General features: G+C 49.1%; 1 protein-coding gene across 4 annotated transcripts in view; it reads right to left on the bottom strand.

Annotated features, from left to right (window-relative positions):
• Positions 1-7,811: 7,811 nt before the first annotated feature.
• The window catches only part of LOC149349292 (E3 ubiquitin-protein ligase KCMF1-like), an 88,143-nt gene continuing 82,880 nt past the window's right edge, over positions 7,812-13,074 (bottom strand). For all 4 annotated transcript variants that reach the window (XM_089578232.1, XM_089578234.1, XM_089578231.1 and 1 more), the window contains one exon: positions 7,812-8,340. In XM_089578232.1, coding sequence (XP_089434358.1) covers positions 8,010-8,340 — 331 coding nt within the window. In that variant the 3' untranslated portion in view covers positions 7,812-8,009. The remainder of the gene's footprint in view (positions 8,341-13,074) is intronic.

The following is a 13,074-nucleotide window of genomic DNA, read 5'->3' on the forward strand; positions in this document are numbered from 1 at the left end:
GATTAAATTGGTTGGCACCTGGATTAAAACAGCTGGCGCTTGTATTATTTGCGTTGGCATGGGGATTAAATTGGTTGGCGCTGGATTTGTTCGAGTTGGCGCTTGGATTAAATACGCTGGCGCTTAGATTAAGTGCATGACACTGAGATTAAATTACATAGCAGGCAGATTATATCTGTCGGCGCTCAGATTATTTCTGCTGGCACTAGGATTAAATTCAGTGGGAAAACCTGTAGTTACAGCTCCTTCTCTCGAGCGGTGGGAGACCGTGCTGGCTAGGGTGGTATTCTCCCGGTGTCGCCTTTTGCGACATGTCGCAGTCGCACTTCGCTGATTGGCTCGAGCTGCGGTGACGGCGGCGTGACAACACGGATCCGCCTTCCTGCTACGTCGTCGTGACGTCGCCCCAATTTACTACGCTTAGTCGAACAACGGAATGCGCTGAAGCGATTCGCGCGGGCGACGGGCTACCGTTAGCGTACGAACGCAATCGGCAGTTGCGGCTTTTGCGCCCTTGGCGTGAAAACATGGCGACGTCCTTTCAAGCGAGAGCCGCCCGCTTCAGCCAATTCAGCAGTCCTTGCGATTCCGGTCGGCATGTTTACCGGCAACTACTGGTGTTGTTACTTTTCGCTATGACTTACCTTGCTTCGACGATAAAGTTTAAGCTGCAATTCAGCCTAGTTTTTTAGATACGCTCTCGATTCTGGAGCGCGCAAGCCTAATGGGACCTCCAGCAACACTGCTACCGTCTGCAACTGCCCGAAACGCAGCCGAAACCTAGCACAACCGTCCGGAACGAAAGAAAAATAGATTTGGAGCTTTTTCGCGGTGTTTTATAGACTTAAATGAAGTAAAGCGAGTTTATATTAAATTTGCAAATGTTTTTTTTGAACATTAGACGTCATGTGATGGCAAATATTCTTGCTATAAAAGATACGAATCTACTGCTGCTAATGAATCAGCAGTGGTAAATTGTCGCTTCTCGGAGTGAATGAATGCACCGCAGACGAAAGTGCCGGCGGCTTTTTCCGTTTCTTCGAGCATCTGTAAGCACTTTTTTAGGCCCCGCCCATATGCGACTTGTCGCAAAAGGCGACACCGGCAGAATACCACCCTAGCTCTGACCCCAGAACGCAAGTTTTGGCGGTGGAGTGGGCTGACAAAGTCGTCGAGGGCTTTGTACTCTCGACCACTTAACGCGACCTCTTGCCAAGCTCTTCCCGGCGAATAAAATGTTTTACAATCAATCAGCGCGACACCCGACACGAGAACGAAGAAAGAAGACACGACGAGTGCCGACCACCAACGCTATTTTTAGGTAGTCAGTTCTCGTTGTGCCTTTTTCCTTCGTCCTCGCCTCAGGTGTCGCGCTGAATGTCGCAGGTGTAGCGCTGAAGCGATGAAATGTGACGCCGCCAGACAGGTTATCGCTCGCACATCGTGCAACCGCACACCTCTTTTTTGCGTACGGGGGCCCCATGGCCACAGACGATGCCCTTTTGGGGCAAAAGCGACAGAACCGCACCCAACCGAACGAAACTACACAGAAGCGCTGGCAAAAGGGAAAAGCGGAAACTGTACACGAACGATGCACACCAAGAACTCGAGCAACAAGCAACGAGGAAAAAGTAGGGCTAGAAGAATGGTCAAAAGATATGACAAGGGTATGACATCAGAGCACCGTCAACCTTGGCATCGTCCCGCTGCCATTGCCGCTGCTCTGAGCGAACACTGTCATAAAAATTTTTACAAAGCAAGCGCTATACTTTCTAACAAAATGCACACAACTAAAACATTTTAAAAAGGAATCACTGCAATTGTTTTCGAATGCTTTTGAAACACAAAATATGTCCTAATTATTTTCCTCTTCTAGTCGTGTTTGTCCACTCATTTCATTTTGGCGCTTTAGTTCCACCGCTAATTTGATGTCGCTAGCACTTGGTTCTGGACCGCATTCAGGCTCCGGCTTCGCGACCTATTTCAATTGACCTTGTGTCCGCTCTTTACCAATATCTTTCTCTATGCCGCGCCGACGAACCGACTTGGTAGCTCAGATTTCACCTCGGTATGAAGTCACAGAAGCGAGCGCCTCCACGCGTCATCAAATTGGAGGCCGTCTAAAGGTCAAACTACGTGACTACCGCGGGACCACGCTGAAGGCTCAAAACCTAGCGTAGTATTGCTTTCGCGCCGTCGGCCGTGGCCTACGATGAGATCGTCAGGCGTCTCTCAAACCACTTCTCGCCGCGACCGTCGGTGACAGTACAGCGTTTCAAGTTTGGCACACGTCAACAGCAGCCCGGTGAGTCAATTGCCGACTACATCGCAGAATTGCGACGTCTCTCGGAACACTGCGATTTCGGTGCGTCGCTCGATGACATGTTGCGCGACCGGCTAGTGTGCGGGGTGCGAAGCGAGACCCTTCAGCGTCGGTTGCTGGCGGAGCCGGAGCTTACGTTTGCTACAGCTCGGGAGAAAGCCATTGCAATGGAATCTGCGCAGCGACAGACCGAGCAAATTCGCGGCAGTGCCGCATCGTGTGAAGTTGGCAGCGTGAGCGGGCAGCGTTTCGACCCGTGTGTTGCGAAGGTCTCTGCGCCAGTGACAGCCAAGGAGGGTACCCATAAGCAGGCTGGTTCGCCTGGAAGCACAAGCGTATGTTTCCGCTGCAAGGGTGCGCATTCGCCAAGCAGTTGCCCATTCATGAATATGCAGTGCCACTTCTGCAAGCAACGAGGACACATAGTGAGAGCATGCAGGAGGAAGGCGGCAGCTCGCGCTTCGGCTGAACCCAACTCTCAGAACAAAAAACGGGCCAGTGGAGGCCGTCACAAGAATGCTGCGTCGGACGTTTACGACGTGTTCGTGCTGTCTGGTGAAGAGCCAGCCGTGAGAGTGGAAGTGCGCGTCAACGGAAGTCCCCTAGAGATGGAGGTGGACTCTGGTGCAGTGTGTTCAGTCATCAACGACCGGACTATGCAGAAGCTGCGAATATCGAAAAGGGCGTTGCGCCCAAGTACTCTTCATCTCCGAGCTTACAATAACAAGGAACTACGAGTGTTGGGTGAACTGACCGTGAAGGTGGAATTCAAGGGGCAGGAACATCGCCTGCGATTGGTGGTGGTTAAGGGTGCTAGTATCGGACTTCTCGGTCGGGACTGGTTCAAGTCTTTGGGAATAAGTCTGAGTGGTGTTCACAGTGTGTACGAGCCGAGTCGAACTGGCAGTAGGGGAACAACAGCCTTGCTCAAGAAGTATTCTTCAGTCTTTGAGCCTGGACTTGGGACAAGTAAAGGGCCTCCTGTACGCATAGAGGTGAACCCGGCAGCTCCGCCGCGATTTCTGAAGCCACGGCAAGTACCGTTTGCATTGAGACCGAAGGTGGACGAAGCACTGGACAAGTTGGTGAGCCAAGGCATTTTCCAGCCTGTGCGGCACTCGAAGTGGGCAACACCTGTCGTTCCAGTTGTCAAAAAAGATGGATCGATAAGGATCTGTGGGGACTACAAGAGCACAGTCAATCGTGTAGTGCAGTGGGAGACGTATCCCCTGCCGACACCGGAGCAGCTGTTTGCCAGGCTGGCAGGTTGCTCGAAGTTTTCAAGGCTAGACCTCGGACAGGCGTATCAACAGAAGACTGTTGATGAAGAAACAGCTGACTTGTTGACGGTTACAACACATCGGGGACTGTTCCGCGTAACCCGTCTTCAATTTGGCGTGGCAGTGGCTATCTTTCAGAGGTACATGGAAGAACTGTTGCATGGAATTGATGGTGTTCTTGTGTTCTTGGATGACATCTTGATCGGTGGAAAGGATGAGGTGCAGCACAATGCTCGTTTACAAGAAGTGCTCAAAAGAATTCATGAAGACGGTCTGCGACTAAAGTTTGACAAATGTCAATTTGGTGTTGAGGAAGTGTGTTACTTGGGATTCCGTGTGAACTCTGCAGGTGTGCAGCCGACAGAAGACAAGGTGCGTGCTATTCACAAGGCCCCAGAGCCGACATGCAAAAAGGAACTTCAAGCCTTTTTAGGAGCTCTGAACTTTTACAACAAGTTTCTTAAAGGAGCAGCTCATGCCTTGGAGCCACTGTACCGGCTGTTGGACAAGGGTCGCGAGTGGCGTTGGATGGAAGCTGAGGCGGAAGCATTTCGCCAGGCGAAAGATCTGCTACAGTCATCACATGTTCTGGTGCACTATGATGTCAACAAACCCCTAGTGCTGGCCTGTGACGCATCCCCGTACGGACTGGGTGCTGTGTTGAGTCATGTGTGCGAAGATGGCAGCGAGAGACCGGTTGCATATGCGTCGAGAACTATGAGTGCGGCAGAACGGAATTATGCCCAGACAGACCGAGAAGCGCTCGCCATCGGCTTTGGCATAAAGAAGTATCATCAGTTTCTATATGGGAGACATTTCAAAATAGTGACAGACCACAAACCCCTCTTAGGACTGTTGCACCATGCCAAGCCCATTCCCCAGGTGCTATCACCACGGATGCTGCGTTGGACCCTCATGTTATCGGCTTATGACTATGAAATTGAGTATCGACCAGCGGAGAAGCTTTCCAATGCTGATGCATTCAGTCGTTTACCACTGAGAGCCAGTAGGGCAGAGGAAGAGGAGCAGCGTCTTTGGGAAGTAGGGATCCTGGAAATGGCGCCGGAAGTAGCATGGAACTCTAGGAAGGTGGCAAGATTCACGTCAAGGGATAAGCTGTTGGCTAGAGTCTGCAATTGGGTGCAGCATGGGTGGCCAGAGGGTAAGCTGCCAGAAGAGTTTGCAGCGTTTGTGAGCCGCAAGCATGAACTGTCGGTGTACCAAGGTTGTTTGCTGTGGGGCAGTCGTGTGGTCATTCCAGAGCCAGCTCGACCGTATGTCATGGACATTCTTCACACAGCTCATCCAGGAATTGTCAAGATGAAGGGGCTTGCCAGAGGAGCCGTGTGGTGGCCAGGAATCGACAGAGATGTTGAGCAGAAGGTGAGAGACTGTGCACGTTGTCAGGAATCCAGGTCTGCGCCAGCAGCTGCAAAGATTCACCCTTGGGAATTCACCAAGCGTCCTTGGACAAGACTACACATCGATTTTGCTGGGCCCTTCCAAGGCAAGGTCTTCCTTATTGTGGTGGACTCTCACTCAAAGTGGTTGGAAGTGTGCCGGATGAATTCCATGTCGACAGCTACAGTTTGTGCGAAGCTTCGTTTCCTTTTTGCTACCCATGGCATTCCAGAAACTGTTGTTTCTGATAATGGCACTGCCTTTTGTTCGGAGGAGTTCAGAGACTTCATGTGCCGGAATCAAATCCGACATGTGACCGTTGCCCCATATCACCCTTCTTCGAATGGTCAAGCAGAACGCATGGTGCGCGAAACCAAGGGAGTACTCAAGCGAATGGTTGGAGGCGATATCGACACACGTCTGGCTAGGTTTTTAATGACCCAGCATATCCTGCCTCATGCTACAACAGGCAAGAGCCCGGCCGAATTGCTAATGGGCAGGAAACTTTCAACTGTGTTAGAGCGTCTGCATCCTGACCTGCAGTCCAGAGTGCAGCAGAAACAAGAGCAGGTGATGCAGCGCCGTAGCCAGGCAGTGCGACTGTTTGATGTGGGGGATCGAGTGTTTGTGCGCAACTATCTCTATGGGCCCAAGTGGTTGCCGGGCATTGTGGATGCTGTCACAGGACCAGTGTCGTACTTGGTCGTCACCAAGGACGGTCGTCGATGGAGACGTCATGTTGACCAACTCAGAAGTCGTTCTGCCAGCTACGCATTGGACAGTTTCGCTTCTGGGATGTGTGAAGAGGAGGAACCGCTGGTTGCTTCCCCGGCAGGGTGTTCCGGGCTTGGCATTCCTTCAAGCCTAGAGGACCCTGGAAGACGGGACCAAGGAGAAAGACTGGAGGAGGCTGCAGCGCCCAGTACCGAATCTGCTTCCTGTGGTGAGGACCGTGAAGCGAGTGCTTCCCTTCAAGTCCAGCGACCACAGCGCCAACGCAGCCGCCCTGCGTATCTGAAGGACTTCGTGACGTAAGGGGGAGGAGTGTTATAGCGGGACAATCTTTAGGGCCAAGCAACCCTGAGCTACCATGTGTCACGTGTTGGCGGCTTCCCCGCCAGTCTGTACCCTGCTACCAGCAATAAAGGACGTAACAACAGACCTGGCCTAGTTAACTGAACAGCCCTTGTACTTACCACCTGCACTGTGGTAGCTTGGTGAAACCCAAGTGTGGTACTCCACTGGGACATCGCGTACTAGCCATTAGCACTGGGCACACACACAGAACATAGCCACTGAGAAGACTGGAAGCAATTCTGATGGGCTGGTTGCTAGCAGCTCTTCTGATCGCAATTCTTTCAAGAAGTGACTTACATTCACCAAACACTCAATAATTTCTTCCATGTTACCCATTCCCAGGACACACTCACTGCCAAGACTGCACTGCGGTGGGTCCCTCAACAACACACACTGCTAGTGACCTAGGGCCACTTGACCTATAGGATTAAGTGGTCCTAGGGCATCCAGTGGAAATAAAATGTATCCATTAATCCATTCAAAATGTATATGGTGAAACGCTAACAAATATACAGGCACAAAATTTTAACTGGGACAACGATTTTAGAATTTGCTCAACAATTTGCCCCACGAAGACAAGCTACTATTGACTCAAGTAAGGCGGACTTCACTCGGTTGTAAACTCGCCATTTAAGTTTACAGCTCGACGTTTACACATCCCCCCCCCCCCCCCCCCCCCCCTTTTCGAAGCCCAGCCATGCACAATCGCGCCACTACATACAGCACTACTGACTGGAGCCAATAAGGGAACCAATAAAAAAAAGAACATGCAGATAAGAGTTGGGCACGACTGGGTGAAATAAAACTACAGCCTGGACACAGACGGGCAGACTCTGCTGGCACTTACTGCTCGAAAGCATTTTGTCCCGTCAGATGCTGATTAATACTACAAATGTAGCTTTGTGCCACTTCACACCAAGAACCGAGTGGCAGAGATATATCACTGCTGCATGCAACTATCCCCTTCAGACGCGTTATCCAGTGGCAGAAAAAAAAATTAGCTTTGTCAAGAGCATGCTAAGAATTCACCTTGTCTGATGATTGGTTTAGGGTTTATGGGGGTTTAACGTCTCAAAGCGACTAAGGCTATGAGGGACACCGTAGTAAAAGGCTCCAGAACTTTCGACCACTTGGGGTTCAACGTGCATCGACATCTCACAGTACATGGGCCTCTAGAATTTCACCTCCACCAAAATTCAACTGCCACGGCTGGGGTGAAACCCGTGTCTTTCGGGTCAGCAGCAAAGTGCCATAACCACTGAGCCACGGCGGCAGCAGGTCTGATTGATTATGCAATTCCTGCTAGGTCCCCACAGCCATGTTACAACTCAATAGTCACCATCATACACTTCCTCTCTTATGTAAACAAATCTGCATATTTTAAGCATTTTAAAGTATTCATGCTTTCAAACTGAGCAAATGAAACCACATGCTCACTGCAGCCTTAGCAGAGCTACCATAAAACATTTTTTGAATGCTAGGCTTTCTGGGGTCTCGGCCCATTGTATTACGTTCACATTAGAGGCCCATGCATATGGGGAATCTGACAGTGTTCAGGTTGCGTACAGAAACCAAGGGGCTATACCAATTCGCCCTACTCCAGTTTTCCAAAAAGCAATTGACCGTAAATTTTTGTACCTGTGGCAGTCCACACTGCTGGAGCACATGTTCCGCAGCATAGTCAACTGCAGTGGACAAGTTCAACCACAGTGGCTGAACAGCAGCACTGATCAGTTGCAAACATTTTATTGTCATCCATCATGATCTAGTTATGCTATATCCATGAGGCCAAGCACTCCCGCAGCAGAATAAATACCGGGTCACTGACCCACCCCTCAAAAGTGAGAGACCGGTAGCCGGCAAAGTCCTCCAGCAGGAGGGGGGACCAGCAGCAGTAAAACAAAAGCAGCATCTCCTCTCCCCCAGTCTCAGTGTGGCGGCTCCTTCAGTTTGTTCCGCTCGTCCAGCACACGCACTACTTTTCGGCGTGACGGTGATAGCCGGCCCCCTTCCCCCCGCGACAGGCCCCGGTCGGGCTGGCTGCGCTCTATTGGGGGCTTCTCCCCCAGGGCATGAGGCAGTGTGGTGACCACCACGGCGGGTGCGCCCTTGGGCCAGGGGGCCCCCCCGCCAGCGGGCGGCCAGTGCAGGCGCTCTGCCAGGGTCGTCAGCAGCAGCTCTTGGGCAAACAGGCTCCGGTCGGTGCGCTCCAGCTCAAGGGCCTGCTGCTCAGACTCGACGAGGCTAGGCTCCACACACCTGCAGCAACAGGAGGAGGCCTGCAATCACACTCAAGTGCAAGCTGGTCGATGGTCCACACAGACATGCCATGGCCGCTCCATGGAAGTGCACCGTTTTCAGGATTTCAGAGCCCAGTTACACAATATCTGACAACAGGTTTAAATCACTAGGTTTAAGATGGATGCCGCATGTCAGCATTCCCGCGTGTGCTCGATAGAGATGCATACTGCGTTCACACTGGAAAGGTCATGCCACCGCAGTTCACTTCATATGGCCGCTCCAATATGTGCGTCACTGTGTGTGAAACGTCCAAAGCTGTTTAGCAGCTACGCTATACTATATCACACACAGTTCAGTAGCTTAAAATGATCTCTGCCAAGGATTTAGGGGCATCACTGTCGACTATGACTACCAAGTGAACAGAAAGCCTCTTGCTGCACACTCAGACCTTCGTAGTTCTAATGAGGATGCTCTTGCATTAGGGAAGTCCCTCCACCTTCTGATTGGACAAAATACTTCAACAGTGTAGTTTGGCATGGCAGCTTCAAAATGTCTCTCGATTTAACCTGCTTGCAACCTGTTTTTAAAGAATGCACCCATTGAGAATACGTTCACTATATGCCGTGTTCCTGAAGCATTTGATGAGTTTTGCCTCCTACTTTGGCTATTTTCGATAACTGCATAAGGTCCTGAATTTCTTTGCCTTCGTAGCCTTGAGGGCGCTCTTCATTTCATCATGCTCGGTTTGCAGTCTTTGCAGCGCATTTCCCTGACAAGCAACTCTCACTGCTCAGTTTTGCCTCGTCAACCAACACACTATTTTCACTAATAAGGGAGTAATTACTCATTCGCATCCACCCGAGCGCAGCCATACGGCTACAAAGGAAAGCTATGCAGCTTTCTCAGAAACTTCGTAGTTAAAGAAAAATTCGTCCTGGTCCGGGGTTCGAACCCGGGACCACCGCTTCACCAGAGCAGTCGCTCTACCAACTGAGCTAACTGGGATGGCAAGCTTATGGTAGGGCGAGAGCAAATTGATCAATAACTCGAAGTGGGAACAGTGTTGGTCAAATGTTTAGGGGAATCCCCCAAGGAGGAGCAGATTTGTAATAAGGGAGTAATTACTCATTCGCATCCACCCGAGCGCAGCCCGGTTAGCTCAATTGGTAGAGCGACTGCTCTGGTGAAGCGGTGTTCCCGGGTTTGAACCCCGGACCACGACGAATTTTTCAACTACGAAGTTTCTGAGAAAGCTGTATAGCTTTCCTTTGTAGCCGTTTGGGTGCGCTCGGGTGGACGTCAATGAGTAATTACTCCCTTATTACAAATCTACTCCACCTTGGGGGATTCCCCTAACCATTTTCACTCCTTTCTACACATTTAGACCCTATGCACTCCTAGATTTGGCGGGCGGCAGGAGGAGGCTCCTGTGTGGCAATGCTGCTCAAAACTGAGGGCTGCTGCACAAAGAGAAGTGAGGAGAGGCCCCCTTCTCTAATAGGTCTTGCTCATGCGGTCGCAACATGAGCCATGCAAATAAGGTGTACACTTCAAGGGCAAGTCGTTGATTGCATCCGCTTAGCCCAGCTCAGCTATCACAGCGCAATCTGGCAGACCTCCGTGAATGTGCTGCAAGGCTGAATTTGTTGAGAGCCTGCCTACCAGAAGTTCAATATGACTTATGGTTTATTGGGCTTTAACGTCCCAAAGCGACTCAGGCTATGAGAGACGCCGTAGTGAAGGGCTCCAGAAATTTCGACCACCTGGGGTTCTTCAACGTGCCCCGACGTCGCACAGAACACGGGCCTCTAGAATTTCTCCCCCAAAGAATGTTCAACTGCCGTGGCCAAGATCGAACCCGCGTAATCCGGGTCAGTAGCCGAGCACCATAACCACTGAGCCACGGCGGCGGGCTGAGTCTGACTTATGTGCAGAGCCTGGGGAGGGCGGACACACGAGATTTTAAAGCTGGAATGGTGTATGCAGCCTAAAAGTAGTCATTAAAATTCCAAAATTGAGTCAAGATGCTCTCTAGCAACCTCACTGCAAACCCTTTGCTTATAGCCTTGCCACATGGGCACTGCTACGGCCTTAAACAATCAAGACCTTCTGTTGAAAAGCGCACAGTGCACGTCTACATGGCAGAAGTGTCGTGCCTTCGCTGCAAATGTCTTCGGAGGCGAACGCAGCCGCCTGAGAACTTTGAAGCCCAATGGAGCAGCCTTCAAGAAGCTGTGATGGCATAGCCATCCAGGAAAGAAAGTTAAAAGAACGAAGAGGAAATCAAATCAGCTAAAGAACTTCGAAAATGTCTTAGAAATAAAAAAAACAAAGTATGCCTGAATGTAGTTTTTGAACCTGTATTTATACAGTTAACTTTTTCGCTACTGTGGAAAAATGAACGATTTGGAGTGTACTGAAAGAAAAAATTTTTTTCACAAGTAACAAATGCAGCGCATATTGCAATGAACGAAATTGTAGCTTATTAGTTACACTTCTGAATGAAACAAACAGCACAACCGTGTGTGCAGAAGTACATGAACATTTATTTACGAAATATGCCAAAAACACGAAAAAAGTATACCGGAAAATAAAATTACCAGCTGATCTAAGCCAGAACTTGATTGGCGGAAAACTGGAACATACAAAGTGTTGCACATGTTTATAGCTGTCATTCTTCCCAGTTTCAGCTATGAGGAAAACTTATTGCACTTTCCATGGCCGGTCAAGTCAGGGGCCATGACTGTGGTGCCACTGTGAAAAGCAAACAGGTGAAGATGTGAAGCAGAGGTAGACTGACAGGTGCTTCACATAACATTTGATTTTTGTTCCTGTTTTGTTCTCTGATAGCCGAGCTTGCAGTTCCTTCTTTTTTTCCTTTTTTTTGGCTGGTGACGAATGGATTCTATGGGAGGATTGGGGGCATGGACTTCTGTTACCTCATCATACCCGAAGGTTTGTTGAACGAGCTGCTCCCTGAAAGCCAGCTTATCAAATTTGGCATTTTAGACAAGCTCTAGAATATCAGGATGGAAGAAGTTTTATTGATGTGGTTCAAAAGCCAGGACACTTTCCAAGCCTTGCCAATAGATGCTGCCGCCACTGAATCCCTCGGGTTCGCTATGTGCAAGAACAAAACAATCAAAGCAAAAAACCAATTTCGCGAAATGATTTTTGATGGCAGAAGGACAGAATAGATTATTCCTGTATTTCAATAGAGATATAGTTGCGGTAGGTCAACAATCCCAATGAACTTCAGCATCTCCAAGGGATTCACCTCTTCCCATGAGCCGTCAAGCAGAGCGTATGTTTGCCTGTCGAAAATCTTCATCCATGCATTCTTATTAGTGTCTTCTGACACAGTCATCACTTCTGCTGTGAAAAACAAAATGAAAAAAAAAAAAAAGTTGAGAGGTCGAGCGAATCTCCGAGCGGCACTCCGCAGCGATGCGCCGATATGGACACCTGGCTGTTGTCTTGGTTGAAATTAAACGCGACGCGACCTTGAGCATTTGGCAATCTGTTTCGCCATATGTTGTGAAGACCCTGAAGCAGAAAAATAAACCACTGTCATCAACAACAAACCGCCTGCACTACAGAAAACGGAGTGAACGAAAACAGAACTTATATGCAAGTACATGCTGACGTTCCAGGGCCCTGTGACGAAGTCACGCTGTCGAAACTGAGATCAGACGTTTTTGCATCGTTGCCTGACTCATAACCGCTGCTTTCATCGCAACAAAACAAAACCAAAACTGGCCGAAGTGCTTGGTGTCGGCTTTTGCGTTCGAGGAACGCGCGGTGATGCAGATGCCATTTTCTCCGGCTGACGCTGCTGCGGCCGTTCAAAGTTTTATTTTTCACGGCGCCCCCTCACGTCGAAACACTGAAACCAAGACTGCAATCAAAAGAGCAGTTGTGCTCACAAACTAGATGGCACAGCACATCCACAAAGCTCCAGATTGCTCAATTTCAACCGAACATGGGTGGTCAATGGCCTATGGGATGTTAGTTAGTTTATGGGGTTTTATGGCGCATAAGCAACTGTGGCTATCATGCGCCAAACACAAGGTTAGATTGTGTTATGTTAAGTGTATAGAGGTTATATTATATTAGATTTAAAACATTGGCTTTCTTTAGAAACTTACAAACAAGTGAAAACTCGACAAGTGTTTGCTCGCCTAAAAGCAATGCAGGATGAAATGGAATGTGTTCATTGTAAAATACCGTAAAAATTTTTTTTTCTAAGTTCTTCGAGATGCGAACAAGAAATTAATATGTGATTTACTGTGAGCTCCTCACCACAGATTTCACACACAGGTTTGTCTTTTTTTGTTAATAAGAAGTTATGGGTGATGTGTGTGTGACCTATGGGTAAACGACATAAAATTACTTCGATAAAACGCTCTTTATGACAGCATGATTTCCATTCTTTTAAAATGGGCTTTATGGTATGCAGCTTGTTGTCTCCTTCATTTTCCCAAGAAGCTTGCCATTTGGCTCTTAGTTTGCTATGTACTAACTTCATGTAATCCCTAGGAGGCAAATTCACATGTTTTATTTCCATGGTTCTGGTTTGTGCAGCACACATGTCGGCTCTCTCATTGTCCCTAATGCCAATGTGACTGGGAACCCAGCAGAATTTTATAACATGTTTTTGTGGTGTGACCTTTACTATATTGTGTATGATGCTTCCAATCAGTGGCTCAGTGGCATTTTTGGAGTTCAATGCTGTAAGGACGCTCAGTGAAT

The sequence above is a fragment of the Amblyomma mixtum genome, chromosome 3, assembly GCF_055824585.1.
Source record: "Amblyomma mixtum isolate Tamu chromosome 3, ASM5582458v1, whole genome shotgun sequence".
Taxonomy (NCBI): domain Eukaryota; kingdom Metazoa; phylum Arthropoda; class Arachnida; order Ixodida; family Ixodidae; genus Amblyomma; species Amblyomma mixtum.